At 37.8% G+C, this 17,076-nt stretch overlaps 1 protein-coding gene across 1 annotated transcript; it reads left to right on the plus strand.

Moving 5' to 3' along the window:
* Nucleotides 1-1,099: 1,099 nt before the first annotated feature.
* On the plus strand, nt 1,100-16,365 carry LOC117572211 (putative metabolite transport protein HI_1104). The gene is made up of 3 exons (XM_034254886.2): nt 1,100-1,505; nt 14,166-15,506; nt 15,560-16,365. Exons 2-3 carry the CDS (start codon nt 14,171-14,173, stop codon nt 15,847-15,849), a joined length of 1,626 nt encoding a protein of 541 aa, XP_034110777.1. The 5' UTR covers nt 1,100-1,505; nt 14,166-14,170; the 3' UTR covers nt 15,850-16,365.
* The last annotated feature ends 711 nt before the right edge of the window (nt 16,366-17,076 follow it).

Raw genomic sequence — 17,076 nt, forward strand, 5'->3', positions numbered from 1 at the left:
ACGCTGCCTCTTGCCGGGTATTCGTATTTCTTCATAGACGAAAGGTCCTTGTAAACTTGGTAGATGAAAAACTACTAGCATTCTTTGATAATCAATATACTAATTCGTTTGCCATCTAAATCAATATAAAAGTAATTTAAGTTATACTTTACCAATTTTCGAAGTCTGTCGTAAGCTACTTGCTACATCACCGTTTCCTGCTGTTAATTCCAAGCTCACAAAAAAATGTTGAATTTCTTTTAGTATTCAAATATACCGTTGAACTGCATCCAATATGCTGTCACACTGTATACTCAAGTTTAGATTAATTGATGCTCTATTTTACATGCATTTTATGACTGTCACAGGCTTCTTGATATATCACCGTTTCCTTTTGTCGCTTCTAATCTCACACAAAATGCGGCATTCTTTTTTACTGTCACACTGCATTCGATAGTAGCGCGGCGCGTTGTTGGAAAGCGTATTCGTTGTGCGGCAATTAATTTGATTTATTAATAATTTATTTTTAGTTTAATGTTCTATCTGGTTTTTTATTAATGTTTTACATTGATCCTTACACAAGTGAGGAGCACTTGGAGCTGCAGATCGTTGACCACATTCACCATGTTTTGCGTTCAGTGCAGTGAAATGTCGCCATCTTTTAATTTTTTTTTTCCTGTAAGTTTTTGCTCTTCCTTTCACAACTCCCTTGACGAAAGCGCAGCTGCAACGGCGCATCCTTTGTGTGTGCATGTGTGTGTGTGTGTGGGAGCAAAAAAAACTATTTTTGGCATTCTAGACGCATAATTTGTTTTTGCATGTCATGCAATTAACGGATGTCGCCCAAAAAACACACGAAGAACGCCAGCGCACAACAATGAGAGATAGATCAAAAGTGAGAGACAGACAGAGAGAGAGAGAGAGGTAGAGTGAACGAGCTTCGGGCAAGCTGTTCTCTTTGCGTTGTTCGTGTCGCGCTTTCGGTTTCGGTTTCGGCTTTGCAAATTTGTATTGTTAGCTGCGACTGCGTTGTCGACTGCGACGCCGGCGTCGGCGTAGACGGTGACGCTTGGGCTTGGGCAAATTTCCTTTTTAAAAACGTTGCCGCTCGCAGCCGCGTTTTAGTTCTGTTTGCAAAACGCAGCCAATTGGTTGTGTGCCAAGCAAAGAAGAGGTGGAAGTTCACAATAACAACGAACTGATCCAAGTCAAAGTGGAAGCTGAGCGCGAACTCGAAATCGAAGTGGTGGAAGTGACTGAAGCATAAGAACAAAAACTTTTTTTTGACAATTTTTTTTTTCTTGCTGCAATTGTGCGCGTTCTTCGTCGTGTTCAATTCACATCAATTACCCCAATTAATAGATCGAAATTATAAAGACATTGCGTAGCGCACTTGACTTTACTTTATAAGTTTGCGACACGCGACTCGTAAAACAAAAACGCGCGACAAGCAAAGCTTCCATTTTCCAGTGTTCCAGCGTTCCCGCATTCCTGCCGTCCAGCTCCTTGTCCGTCAACTACAAAGTGTGAGTGTTGTTTTTTTTTTTTCTTATTAATCGAATTTAAAAGTGCTGTTTTTATTAATTTCAATTGAGATCTAGTCCAACGAATTTGGATTAGTTATTAAAAATTGATGGATCAATTTATGTTGAAGATTAATATTGAATTTTTTAGGGATAATAGTTCAGCTTCCTGAGTCCTGTTCACTTAGTTTCCCAAAAATAAAAAATGATTTGTTGCAATGTTTTTTCTTTTAATTTATTTCTCATTTTTTAAATTTCTGAGTTTAAAATTATTTAATAATGATATTTTTTGCTAAACTACTTAATTTTATAAAACTTAAGCATCTTCCTGTTCCAATTCGACTTATTTCACGTGATCTTTTCAAGTGGCATTGCCCTTGAACTTTAACTCTTAAAGCCAACTTTTGATGTCTCAGCTCGATTGCGCCATCGATATCAATATTGATACGTTACGATTGCGATTGTGATTTCACTTGCGAGTTGAAGAGGCACTCCACAGGTTACTTAACTTAATTTGTTGTATTTGCTGTTCAATATTTGCGCGCGACAACAAAAACCTGTACACACACAAATTGCTAATGGCAATCGTTGGGGGAGATGCCCACAAAGCTCTCTATCTCGGTCTAGGTCTGGCGATATCAACTGAAACTGTGCCACGCCTCCAAAACAAATAGTTGACAAGACTGGGCCTTATCAGCGGAAGAAGAAGTCAATTAATTGAGACAATTGGGAAAATACCCCGCGACATTTTGTGATTCCTCATTCCTTTTCATAAAAAAGGCGGGCAAAATATTATGCAACTAAATTTTTTAATTTATCTCAACGGTTGTTAAAACGTGTATTCAATTTATCGAAATATGCGCGATAAATTAAAATCGCAAATTTGACGGGCTTCTTTCCACACACACAAACTTACACACGGAATATGCTGGACAGTTGGGCAAGCAAAAGTCTGTGGGTTGTGCCTCGATCTGTGATCACCTGTCACGAACATTATTGAAATTGTAATTCATTAGGAATTGAAATGTTTTTTTTTTACATGGTACATCGCATCTGTGACGGCATTCGATTAACATTTGATTCATAATTTATCTTGATATTGTTAATTTGTATAATAGATGTGCAAGAGACTCGGTTGCTTTGAATTCATTGTCTGAAGCAGCTAATGTATTATCGATCAATGCTATCGATCACATGAAGAGCTGCTACTAATTGTGTAAGAGGTGTGAGAAGAGCGTTGAGTAATTAATAGAGATTAATGATTTCATATAGTTTATGTAAAGTGAATGTTATTTTATTATCGATAACGCGCAAAAATCGGTTGACAATAAATACGTGTAAATGCGTGTTATCGGTAAAGTTATCGATCACATGAAGAGCGGCTACTAATTGTGTAAGGGGTGTAAGAAGAGTTTTTAGTTATTGAATTAAAGATTGATGATGTTATGTAATAGCTAAAGTGAGGTTTAAGAAGAGTTTCAAGTAATTGGAATAAAGATGTAAGGAGTGTTCTATGATCGATAAATATATCGATAATTCAGAGTAAATAAAGAATAGTTTATGAAGAGTTTCTTTAGTTGCAGATGTGTTAAAATGTTAAATGTGTTTTAGATATGTTAACATTCTGATCAGTAGCAGCGAAATATGCACTTAATTAGAATTTGTGATCAAGTTTTAGTACCAAGAACTGTGCTGCGATATCGATAAAAGGGTAAATGCCAAATGCTGTTGTAATTGTTGACTATTAAATGTTGAATGCTGAGTGGAAAATGACAGATAAGAATGTGACAGACAGACAGAAAGTCAAGGAAGTGAAGAGCGAAGGGAATTGATTAAAAACTAGAACAACAAGTCGCAAGATGTGAGAGAAATCAATCAAAGGTTACGTTCTGCATATCACACAAAGTGTCACAGACACACACAGACTGCATTCTCCAATTGAGAATGTCGCTCTAATTGCATAGATGATCAGCAGGGGCGATAATTGGACATACTTTGCGATTGAGAAAGGGAGGCGGGTGAACTTTATTTGCTCGAGATTGGAGATTGTTAATTAAGTTACGAGTGACTGGTCACATTTTGCAATAGCAATTACCTTTTACTTTCCCAGTGGCGACAATTGAGAGTTCATTACTGAATTGATGAAACATTCTCCTCACCTGTGCCAAACTAAGTTCAGGTGTCATAATTATCTGCGACTCATATCCAACCAAGTGTAATTATGCGAGAGGTCCAGCAATTAGACAACTTCTATTGCCCTCTCTCCCATTATTCGATCGTTGATCGTATCGAAGTATAGTATGTTGTGTATCTATACGACGATCATGGTATTTATCGCTAATTTATTGACCCGGTCACCAAAGGCACTCACAGCCGGAGTCTAAGTCTAAGCTACAGCTGTTCACTTTAAACTCTGTGCAATTATCTAATAATTAAATATAATTAATACTTTGTTTTTTTTTCTTCTTATTTCGTAGCTGATTTGTTTCCAAGTCATTCGATGTCTCAGGTTCTTTCTTATACACTTACAATAGGCTGTGTAACTTTGCTTCTGCAGCTGGGCGTTTGCTTCTCAGTGTCAAGGCAAAAGATACTCAGATACTTTGACTGACAACTGACAGATATTTTCAGTTACGAAATGCTTGATGAACTTTTAGCTATTTGAAGATACTTTAAGAACATCTTGGATACTTTTGGAATAGTTAAATATATTCCAGCTAGTTGAAGATACTTTGAGAACATTTTAGATACTTTTGGAATAGTTAAAAATATTCCATGGTTACTTAGATACTTGAAGATTCTTTCACAAAAATATATTTCCGAAATTGTATCTTTAATTGAAAGCGTATTCAAGCGTCGGTTTTTGATAGTTACTGACTTGCTAAGGCCGATCTTTCTTGTTTTATTTTTGTCGTCCGCCTTGATTTGAATTTGTGGCACATGCGCATTCGAGGTAATTACCCGTGATTCGGGTTATCAAGAATTATATATGGACATATATGTATATCTACATACATATGTATATACTTTGCATCTGTAGATAATAAGCGATCGAATCATCATCGCCAGATGTGATTCGCGATACGTTTTCGATTGCCACGATCGCCACACGATGAGTTGGCAACTTTGAGTGCTGATTCTTTGATCATCAGCCCATTTTCCAGTTTCCCCAAGTGAGTTTCTCGCATTTTAACTATAAATTTATGCAAATGTCAAGCACTTAAACAATTAACTGCCCTATAAGTCAAATACATAGCGCTCTCTCTCTCGTAGTTATTCAATTGTTGCTGTTACCAAGTACTCGAACTTGTTTTGCATATTTAGGGTTGCCACGTGTGCACGACAATCAAGTGCATGATGAATGGGCGACTCTAGAAAACTCAATTCCAAATACTCGTCATTGTCATCGTCACATTCCCATTTCCAGTTTCTTTTGTTTTAGCCTCATCAAGCTTTTAACGATCAGTGCTGAGTGATCAGTAGCTAATCAGTTCGTCTATAAAATTGGTGATTTAAGGGTGTGAAATTTCGACAAGTTCATTAATTGATCACTTTGTCGTAAATGTCAAGATTAGAAGATGAGAATCAATTGAACATTTTCACACGCAATTGAATGCTGATAACTAAAATTCCAGTTTAATCACTCATTACTTTCTTGTTTGCCAAAAAGATTCCCTTGATCACTGAAATATGACTTATAATCATATTATATTTGTTGACAAGATGACTAAGCTATTCATTTAGCGACACTTTCGTTAATCGGCTTAAGGAAAGTTCTGTGAATCGAGCTCAAAGTGTGTGTGTGTGTGATTTTTGTTACGCTAAACGTTTCCGGCGGGGGATTAACCACAATTTGAATATTGTTTTTATCTTGTCTGATTGGCAATTCAATTTGCTTATTTATCGACCAGACGCAGCAGCCTCCGCCCCAGTTTTTTTTTTTGCTTTTTTTTTTATACAAGTTCAGGTTTAGGTTAAACTTAATGACACATTTGGTGTTTTTCCGGTTTGAGTTAGCAACAACAACAACAAGAGCAACAGATGAGTTGTCTCGCTGTTAATGTAACTGACCACTCTCAATCAACAACACTCTAAAGCAGCAGATTGATAAACACAGATTAAGATCACTTCAGATCACTTGATGGCTCTATTTGCTATGGCCTCAACTAGTCTACGGGGCGTCACCTGAGCCACACCCCCCAATTAACATGTTACATATGCCACCGAGTTGGATGGATTTCTTGATCGTAGACAACTACTGCATAGCAAGCGGCATTTCTCGCGAGTGAGAATTGCAGTATTTTGAAGTCAATCAGTCAATCATACAGATCATTCAAATAGGCAACGCTAGACAGGTAATGCAAAATGGTAAATAATGTCTAGTATTAGCTGTAATAGTTGAAAACTCAAGCAATTTAATGATTCAATCACCCAATTTATACGTCAATCAGTCAATCATACATATCAATCGAATAGGGAACACTTGAATGGTAAATAATTTATAGAATTAGTTATATTTGTTGAAAACTTTTGCAAAATAATGATTCAATCACTCAATTCATAAGTCAATCAGTCAATCATACACTTCAATCAAATAAGCAACGCTAGACGGCCAATTGAAAATGGTAAATAATGTCAAGTATTCGTTATGTGAGTCGAAAGCATAAGCAATTTAATGTTTCAATCAGTCAATTTATGAGTCAATCATACACATCAATCACATCACATCAATCCAAAATGGTATATAATGTCTAGTATTAGTTGTAATAGTTGAAAGCTCAAGCAATTAGTGATTGAATCAGTCAATTTCTGCCAAGCAATGCAATTGTTTAGTCAGTCAATCGGCTGTCAATCAATCCAGAAACACGAAAAGTGAGATGTTTGCGCCTAATCGAGCAAAAACCATACGTCAGTCAGTTCAGTCAGAATCAGTGAGCCAAGTTGGTAGCTGGAACGCAACACAAAAGTCAAAGTGATAATGATTGATTTAGCCATAACTCTTGAGCTTGATCAGCCAAGGCGACGGCTAAACAGCGATTGCAGCACGCGAGATTCGAGTCTCGCCTCTAATTAGATAACAGATTGATAGAAGAGGAGGAGGTAGAAGGGGATGTGTCTGTGTGTGTGTGTGGGTGGTGTTAAGTAACTGCTAATTGGCAGCGACTATTAGCCAAGTTAGCAGCAGTTGTTTTGAGACACCTGTTGCGACGGTTTTGGTCTGTCGCTTTGCGATATGCAATAATGCAATAATAAATAATCGTAAGATTTATGCAAGGAATCTTCGAGTATTCTCGTTGCATTGATAAAACAAAGTAAAAAAGCGCCATCTGGCGTCAGCTAATGAATTCATTTGCCATTTGCATGCAACGGTGTCGCATTGCCTTACCTCCCCTCCCCCTCTCGTTCCCCCTTCCGCACCCCTCCCCACGGTGCGCGACTCCACCCCGAAGACAATGGCCAAAGCAAAGCAGCCGCCGGTTAACCTTGACTGCGGTTACAATGCGAGCGAGTGAGCGAGAAGAAGAGCGTAACGAGTGAGAGAGAGAGAGAGATAGAGAGAGAGAGAGAGGGAGGTAAAGGAGGAATACTCAGTTAGCGGTTGAATCAATGTTAAACCGCATTTTTAGCCAAGTTAGTTAATATCTAGCGGAGCGTTCGGGACGGGGGCGTTAAGGGGGCGTGACGTTATGATCATGCTTGAGCGACACTCATTATGCGCTTACGTGGCGAGCACTCTTCAAGAGCCCAATTACCACAACAACAAGTACGCATGTCGGCACGTTAATATAAATGTTAAGTGTCTACTTCATGTGTAGAGTAGGAAATGGGCAATCGATCGTCTTGTGACTCAGCTAAAATATCAGATTTGAACCCATTAAGAAGTGAGGCTGAGTATTGAAACTAGCATCTCACTTAGCGGCCTCAGCTGGTCACTAGAAAAAGGTCGCTAAGCGCAAATGCTTTTTAAGTTTTTATTATGAACATGTATTCATAAGTTGTATAACTATTTTTAAGTTTTATTAAATTATGATTAATTATTGGTTTTAAGACTTGGTAAAAATGTATTATTTTCTCAGCTGATCACGAAAAGAAGCCGCTAAGTGAGTAGACATAATGTGAAGAGTATTCATTATATAGTAAAGCTACATTATAATAACTATTGTCAAGTTTATTAGATACAAAAATAATTAGTTAGCAATGAAATACATTTGAGTAGCTTAAATACTTGTTTTATGATTTCTCTATAGTTTCTTAGTTTCGTGTGTGGCCGCTAAGTGAGTTAGATTCTAAATTTGTGATCGCTAACTGAAAATTATGGTTCTACAATAAATTGTGCTTAACTGCTTAACATTCTTCAACACAACAAAAATAATAAAGATAACTTTTTAATGTGCGATGAGTTATTGGAGACAGCTAAGCACAATAAGTGAACCTTAACAGAAATTAGAATTTTTCAATAGACTTTACATATTTAATGTCATTGAAGTTTATTGTATTTTGTTGTGTTGAAAATAGTGAAGCAGTTAAGCGCAATTTATTGTAACATCATAATTTTAAGTTTACTATAATGCAGATGAATCATCAAAGCTTTGATTTTAATATATTTATATTCTTTATTAGATATATTTATATTTCTATTTTCGTACTCTTTTCTGCAGATAAGCTGAACCAGTTTTAGAGTTAAGTTAGTTGAGATCCGTTTCTTGAGCTTGGCAACAATGTAATTGCGGACTTGAGCTTTGCAGTGTTTCCAGTTCAGTTGGGAAGCATTTTACAGTGAATGCCAAATTGTATAGCTAGAGCTCTATATAACTATAACTAGCTAATACCCTTGTGTCAGTGTGTGTGGCTTGTGGGGTATGCTGAGACTGCGACTGAGACTGAGACTAAGGCGTAGGCACATTACTTAGTCACGTTTTGAGATTGCGATTGTGAATGTGAATGCGATTGGAACTGTGATCAGTCAAGCGTTTGCAACTTGGACATAGTGATGCAAAAAACATCCACCTACAATCGATACTATCGAGAGGCTTCTTAATCTGTGGAGACTATCGATATTCTGGTCGATAGTAAACGGCGTTAAAATATGAATTTTTGGTTGAACATATCTTTAATTGAATGAGCATAAATTATGCTTGAAATTAAGAAAAGCTTCAAGAATTTCTGATATATCTAATCTATCAAGGATGATTTCTTATTCCGTTTCAACTATCGATACTCTTGTCGATAGTCAACGGCGTGAAAATATGACTTTTTGTCTATATCTATAATAAAATGTGCATAAATAATGCTTCAAACAATCAAGGATGTTTTGTTATCCCAAACATCGCTTCGAGGCTTTTTGCATCACTATTTGGACTGAGGTCTGTCCATAAGTGTGTGTGTATCTCAATCGCTAAGTGTGTGTACTTGGTCCAATCTTGTCACGAACATGGGCGAGTTGCTGCTGTCCAGCCTCATCGAGTGTTGTGTGCATGACTCGCGAGCACTTATTACAGCAATTGTTGCTCTGTGGCATTGCATGTGGCAAGTGCAGCAAGTGCCACAGACTGTGTATGAGTGTGTGTGTGTGAGTGTGTGGGTTGCTGCACGTTCGTGGAGAATGTCGTCTAATCACATAGCCAATGACATAGACAAATTATCTGTGAACTTGTCACTATCAAAGTCTCTGGTGACTCACGAGACGTCGACTAATGGATACCCTGTAAATAACCTGTAATATAATTTGTAGTCACTTTAGACTCTCTGGTGACGGACGTGACTTGACTAGTTGATACCCTGTAGTGTGGATTTATCATAAAGCAGCTAGCAAATAATCTGTAATATATAAGTTATGTGTTTTAGTCACTATCGATATCTCTGGTGACACATGAGACTCCACTTGTCGATACCCTGTAGTGTAGATTCATCTTAAAGCAGATAACCTGTAATATAATGTGTGTGTTGTTGTCATTGGAATATTCAAATCGTATTCAAAAGGAACTAGCTGATACCCTGTAATATCCTACTAAAGTTGTGATGCATTATTGCATCTCAAACACCTTTAAAATACAAAATAAACTTAACTAGCTAATACCCTGCACTAATTCAGTGCTTTCATTAACATTGAACACATAAATTTTCAAGGGTATGTGCCAGTCGATCATCATGAAATAAGCAGAATATGTAGTAGACCATCTAAACGGCACGTAAGCCATAAATCAAGGCTCTACCTTAAGGGAAGCGATCGTAAATGATATTACAAGTATTGTAATTGGCCACAGACCTTTAAAATGGAAATAAAGGAAAAACAAATCGCATATGGTTATGCAGGTTCTATGATACGCTCATTTAAGTTACAGTTATTAGTGGCAGGGGTAAATCAAAACAATAAAAAGAACGTCTTATTAATTGCATTGGCGTTTTTGCGGCGCTAATTAAATGCAAATTATTAAATCGCGACCGTAAAGCAATTTCAATTTCAATTCACCAATTGCGATTGCAATTTGAATTTTCATTTCAATTAGAATTTGAATTTGAATTTCATTGTTCGTCGACATGTAGCATTAAAAAGACATAAAAAATTAGCACGAGCTCTCGAAGTGGCAAAATTAATCGCCTCAATGCATTTGCAAATGCAACATGGCAACGAGTCGCGTGACCTTGTCGAAGAAAGCCGCTCGCCACTCGCCACTCGCCGTTCGCTACTCGCCATTCGTCACTCGCCATTCTCCCCATTCATTCAATTGCCACGCGTCGCATCGAGTCACGTCTTCGATTGAGTCCGGTTTTGTTGTCGATTGCGGGATCAAGAGCAAGTGCCGTTTTCTCTCAGCCTTGACATTGAACTAGAAATAGAAATAGAAATGGAAAATCCGAAATACGATTGGCCTTCTGCTCTTTGATCTGTTAATCGTCTTGCAGCAATTAGAATTGTGTCAGCAATCTATCAAATTTATTGACCCTTGATCACATTCCTCATTCCATTAAACACTATTATCAGTTGGTTTGTTGAAAATATCAAGTATATAAATAAGTGCACGTGGAATAACTTATTTTTATATGATATGTATGAGGAATACTTACATTTCAGATAACAAATAAAATAAAGCAGTTTTACTAAGACTTCAAATGAACCGGTTTAAGATATTTTTAAGATCTTTGACGAACTAGTTGAGAGTTATATTTTATAATTGAATAATATTTATTTATAAATTGAAGCTAAAAATAACTACCAAATAAAATTGAAGTAGCTTTTTAAAGGAACATTTCAATTGCTGATCAAAGCTGATCTAGTTGAGAGTTTATTTGATTGCAACTATATTTAAGCCAAAATAACTACCAAATAAAGTAGAACTAACTCTTTAAAGGAACATTTTAATTGCTGATCAAAGGAACCCTTTGTTGTGCTAGTTGATAGATTATTTGACTGCAGCATTGAATATTAATATTTATGCAAAAATTAAGCTAAACATAACTATCAAATAGTTAGCAAATAAAATAGAATTCTTTAAAGGAACATTTAAACTGCTGATCAAATGAATCCATTAAAGATTCTTTATCGCTGATGAACACTAGAGTTCAAAAGAACTGAAAATCATGTGATTTGATTTCGCGTGAAGAGCTTTGCACTTGAATAAGCTTAAGTTTTGGGCTTGAACTTCAGTTGGCTCGGAACTTGGAACAGGTATTTTTGTATCCAGTTATGAATCAAGCCGCATCAAGGCTAATACTATAAGCGTACTACACAACAAACAGTACATTACATGATGCATGATTATGACGACGATTATGGTTATGATAATCAAATCAAAGTGCCATTAGACCGCGGTCAAATGGCGCATAAAACGTGTCAGCACGCGTTTGCATTTGAATGGATGTCGAAACTTCGAATTCGGAAGCGCGGGATTAACTCTGACTGACTGACTGTTTGACTGGTTAGAGATCGTTAGAATGTTTTTTTTGTTGGGTACCACGATCTATGTTTGTAGTACAGCATCCGCATTCTTAGGCTTTTTGTTCAGCTGCCATATCCGATCGATACATTTTGTATCTTTTTGTGTAGCCTTGACAGTTCATTGTGCTGAACTATTCGTTCCGTTCCTGACCTTGGCGAGTATGTAAAAGATACGGATACGCGTAAGTATGTATCTGTAGCTGGTCGTAAGTAATTTTTGTATCTTTTATGGCAAATAAGAAAAAAACCAACAAACCAACACAGCAATTAAATTAACTTGAAATTTGATTGATTAAGCACAACAACAATGAGAAATTCTCTCAAACTCAAGCTCGCCTCCAGCTCGACGTCCAAAATGTATCTGGGAAACGGGCAACAAAAAACCAAGAAAAAAAACCAAAACATTTAGTTGTCAGTCCACGTTGTAGTTGGAGTTAATGGCACTTTGGCCAAATTGATTTCGCCAGCTGTAGATTCATTAGACATCTCTTTGTGGTGCATATTTGCTCTCTACCTTGTGCCCACTCAAAACTCAATCTCTAGCCGGGTTTCATAATAATAGCTAACATCGTTGGTGTCATTGTATCTCTTGACATTTTGACAATCTTTTCAAGAACTTGAATTGCAGCTATTAATACAACGCATAATTAACTGAATTCTTCCTCAACTTTCTGATTTTTAAATTCTTTTTAGATTCTCTAACCAATTATGAACGAAAAATATGCTAGCTTAAATGGTTTCTTCTTTTTTAAACGTATCCACTTAACGCTGAAGTTTTTGGCAGTCGAGCAAGATCGCTTTTCATTCCATTCCATTTACTTGTGATTTTTCATATTCAATTTATATTATCTTATAAGTTATGAATGAGCGCCATTTAGCTACAATAGCTAAAAAGGTTTCTTCAGTTTATTCATTCCACTTAAAGCTGAGTGTTTGACAGTCGATCAAGCTCACTTTTCATTCCATTCGATTTGCCTGTGTTGTTTTATATTCTCTTATCATTTATGAATGGGAAATATGGTGGCTAAAAAGGTTTCTTCATTTTAAACGTACTTTACTTAAAGCTGAAGTGTTTGACAGTCGAGCAAGCTCACTTTTCATTCCATCGCCTTGGCTAATTAGTCGATTTACTTGTGGTTTCTTCTGGTTTGCTACACGTGCGCAAGGTAGCCATGAATCAAATATTTGCGTAGGTTATTTTTTTTTGCGTTGTCTTGGGGATTTAGATTGAGATATGTGCGTACTTCCGTTTGGCTGACCATTTAGCGCATAAATCAAAATGCTTGAATGTTAAGCTAACTTTAGCGACTCCGCCCGTTAATTGCCTTGGGCTGACTCAACGCACACTCCACACTCTCGAGACACACAAACTCATATTCCATATTCCATATTCATATTCGTAATCGTAATCGTAATTGTATCAAGAGTGCAACAAACGCCTTTCACATAATTCGAATGCAATTTAAGCTGAGTTTCGGTTACTCTATCTGAAAACTTTTAAGCTCGACTTGTGCAAGCTTTAGCTTCAATCGAATACATCAACCAATCGTGTGAGCTTTTAAGCTATTGTTCATATCATCGCTAAAAGCATGAAGCTAAGCTTTATTAGAGTATTCAGCGCACACATCGCGTATACGCAATGTGGGGGAAACGCCTTCACTTTCATTCAAGTCAAGAATTATGGCGCTAAATGTGTTGCTCGACCGACGCGATTCCAGTCACGATTTGCATCTTTTTTGGATCAATTAAATTTGATTGCCTTGCGAGGCGACAATAGCTTAGCGAAGTTAAGTGAAGGGAAAGGCAAGGAAAGAGACAAGGTAACAGGTAACAAGTCATTAATTAGACGTCTCTTCATTGTTTGTCATTATGTCGCGATGCTTGATTATAATACAACGACGAGTACCTGAGCCACATGTGTTGAGTCTCTGATTACAAATGGGGGGCATTGCTTGTTGTCTTCTCTACAAAGTGAGCGAACGAACACAGTCATTGAGCACAATGGACTTTCTACCCTCGATGCTCTGTTTAAACACTCAGCAGAGATAGCGGAAACAAATCTAAGAGAGCAGTTTAGTTTATTCTTCTTCTAAGACAGCATTTGAGTCTCTTTTGTTTTCGTTATCTCATTAAAATGATTTTTATATATATTCCCATCTCTCACTTTGCTCACATTTCGTGTTGCTAGCTCCGAATATAAATTGCTTACGTTATTATTTTGTTCATCCCATTTACCACATGTTGTCCTATTCTTTTTTATTTTATTTTTTTTGTCAAAATACCAAATGTGGTCTTGGTATATGTTATGTATCGCCTTTGCATAATTTTGTTTATTTTTTATTAAGAATTTAAATGTTGTTATTATTTTGTTCATCCCATTTACTTAAAGTTATATTATCTATGATCCATCTGATGTTTGCTTTCTTTATTCGAACTTTTCGCCAAAATACCAAATGTGTCTTTTGCTATATTTTATGGATCAAGCTGATTCAGCACAATTTTGCTTTTCTTATTAAGAATTTAGATGTTGAAAATCATAAAAAGTGTACCATTTGGTATATTTTAAGTATATATTAATAGGTATACTTTCCGCTTCCTTTAAAAAATATATTATAGTAAATTTTGTTTTACGTAAGACCCAACTCAAATTTCTTGCGTTACTTTATCCGGTTCCTTCATCAAATGTTACTTATGTGCTTTTTTCCTCTTTTTTTCCCTTATTGCAGTCACAATGATTCCGGTTCTGGACAGACTAAGCGGCTTCTACAATGCCTATGTGCTGGGCATACTGACCATCGGCTATATCCTGGGCGAGCTGGGCCATTATCTGATCGGTGTCACCTCCAAGCAGACCGCCATCGAGCTGGACTATGGTGATCATGGGTGTCAGCAGAACAACAGCATGTTCAGTCGTCACGAGCTGACAACGCAATGTGGCGACGTCAAGAACGAGACGAGCTGCTATGCCCTCGATCTCAATGGCACCGGCTACTGCGAATGGAACTACAATGGCCTGGGCATCGATTATCAGATTCTCGCCGGTCCCACTTTCATTCTGGTCTTCACCATAGCCGGCGTCTTCATGGGATTTGCGGCCGATAAATACAATCGTGTGAAGATGCTCACCGTGTGCACGGTGATCTATGGCATTGCGATCTTCCTGCAGGGCACCGTTAAGCAGTATTGGCATCTGGTGATATTGCGCATGATAATGGCAGCCGGTGAGTCCGGTTGCAATCCCCTCGCCACCGGAATTATGTCCGATATTTTCCCGGAAAGCAAACGCGCTTTGGTCATGGCCATCTTCAACTGGGGCATCTATGGCGGCTATGGCATTGCCTTCCCCGTGGGTCGTTACATTACCAAGCTCAACTTCTTCGACTTGGGCTGGCGTGTATGTTATCTGGGTGCCGGTGTCCTGACCGTCATTGTGGCCGCACTCACTGGATCAACGCTGAAGGAACCGGAACGGAAGGCAATCGGTGAGGGAGATCGTCAAACGGCCAGCGGTAAACCCGTGACATTGTGGCAGGTGATCAAGAGTCCTGCCATGATTATGCTGATGATTGCCGCCTCCATACGTCACTGCGGTGGCATGACGTTTGCCTACAATGCGGATCTCTATTACAACACCTATTTCCCCGATGTCGATCTCGGCTGGTGGCTCTTTGCCGTCACTATTGGTATTGGCAGCGTCGGTGTCGTTGTGGGTGGCATTGTTTCCGACAAGATTGTCGCCAAAATGGGCATCAGATCGCGTGCCTTTGTCCTTGCGCTCAGTCAATTGATTGCTACGCTGCCCGCCTTTGGTTCCGTCTACTTTGATCCTTTGTGGGCCATGATTACGCTAGGCCTGAGCTACTTCTTTGCCGAAATGTGGTTCGGTATTGTGTTTGCCATTGTCGTCGAGATTGTCCCGTTGCGTGTGCGCTCCTCGACCATTGGCGTCTTCCTCTTTGTGATGAACAACATTGGCGGCAATCTGCCCATTCTTGTGGATCCCGTTGCCAAGATGCTCGGCTATCGCGGCTCCATTATGATCTTCTACTCGGGCTTCTATGGCATCAGTAAGTTTGATTTGTACACCATCTTTTGGATTGCAACTAATACATAATTTCAGGCTCAATTCTATTCCTCATCACTTGCTTCCTGCTGGAGGGCAAGCCCAAGACAGAGGAGGTCGTTGCCGCCCAGGAGTCGCAGCACAAGGGACTCGGCGGCGATGCTGTGCTCAATGCTCGTCCCATGCACGGTCACGACAACTCGGTGTTTAGCGTGGACGAAACACTGCCCTCTGCCAATGGTCGTCCTGCCCAGCTGCAGCCTCAGCATCTGCAGATGTCGAACAATGGTTACGACAAGTCGATGCCAGCTCGTCACAATGGCGCCGCCGAGAGCAGCAGACTGTAGACTCCTCTTTCTTCTTCTTCGTCCATGTAGTATTAGACAACACACAAATCTCTCCACCCCGTCGACAAGTGCTTTCTGCTGCATATGTTATATATACTATATGCATATCGATATCTATCTAGACATAGACATTAATCGTATTGTATTGTATTCTATATATATAAAACTTTTTTTTTTGTTTTTTTTTTTTTTTTTTGTATCGCATGTAATATAGTAATTGATCTTTATTATTTTTGTAAAAAATTATCTATTCATAAGTCTGTGAGCAGTGTACAAGCTATAGCCAAGTACACAGACTCGCCCAATTGTACCTTATACGGCGCATATCGGTTATATGCAGCGAAAGAACAAAATTTCATTTCGATCTTTGCAAGTTTTTTTAAATTAAAAGCTTAGAGAAGAATTATCGCTATTAAGTTGTTTTTATTGATTGCAAAATGTTAATAAATGACTCTCTTAAATAAGCACTTATGATGTACTTAATCGATTTTAGTGAATATAACCGATATATGCATATATATATATATATATATATATTGTATACATATTGTGGGTAAAAATTATTGGGACTTACAAAATCTTAATTTATTTTTCGAAATTTATTTCATACACAATAGTTTGCAGTACTTAAAATATACAAAGTTATGTTCCGGAATATCATTCTTCGTTCATCCAAATAACAAATCTTATTACTTATTTTGGTTAATTTTCTTCTTTTTTTGTGTTCCAATTAAGATTTCACCGCTTTAAAACCCAAGAGGTTATTTCAAGTCGTTTTCACTGATCCTTTCCAACGATCGAAGATTTTCGATCCTCAATTTCTGACATTATTCGGTGTCAGAAGTTCGTGGAAATAAAAATGGCTCAATCCCAATGAAGTAATATAGTAGTTCTGAAATAATTTACAAATATGTACACTGTTTTATTTTGTTATCAATTATTGTAGTGTCCGAAATTGAGTTCAAGGGCAGAGCGCGAGAATTCTTGCGCAAAAATTCCGACATTCTGTATAAATTAATTTTATTATTCCGGTTTTGATGAAATGAAATAGATTTTCAAAGATGCGCAGCCGAGATGTAATCTAGTCAGCGGATGAATATCAACTGACTGCTCATCTTCCCCTTTAGCTTTATTGTGCAATAAATAGCTGCTTTAACCAAAAACTGGCAAGATCTAGCCACAAAATTGCCACTGTGGCATCACTGTTGATATTTCGAAGTACTGCGA

Source organism: Drosophila albomicans, chromosome X (assembly GCF_009650485.2).
Source record: "Drosophila albomicans strain 15112-1751.03 chromosome X, ASM965048v2, whole genome shotgun sequence".
Lineage (NCBI taxonomy): Eukaryota > Metazoa > Arthropoda > Insecta > Diptera > Drosophilidae > Drosophila > Drosophila albomicans.

What these genes read in the sequence shown, in the direction of transcription:
- LOC117572211 (XM_034254886.2), top strand. Translation starts at nt 14,171, where the DNA reads ATGATTCCGGTTCTGGACAGACTAAGCGGCTTCTACAATGCCTATGTG. An exon ending in CTCGGGCTTCTATGGCATCA is followed by an intron (nt 15,507 to 15,559) that starts GTAAGTTTGATT and finishes ACATAATTTCAG; the next exon opens with GCTCAATTCTATTCCTCATC.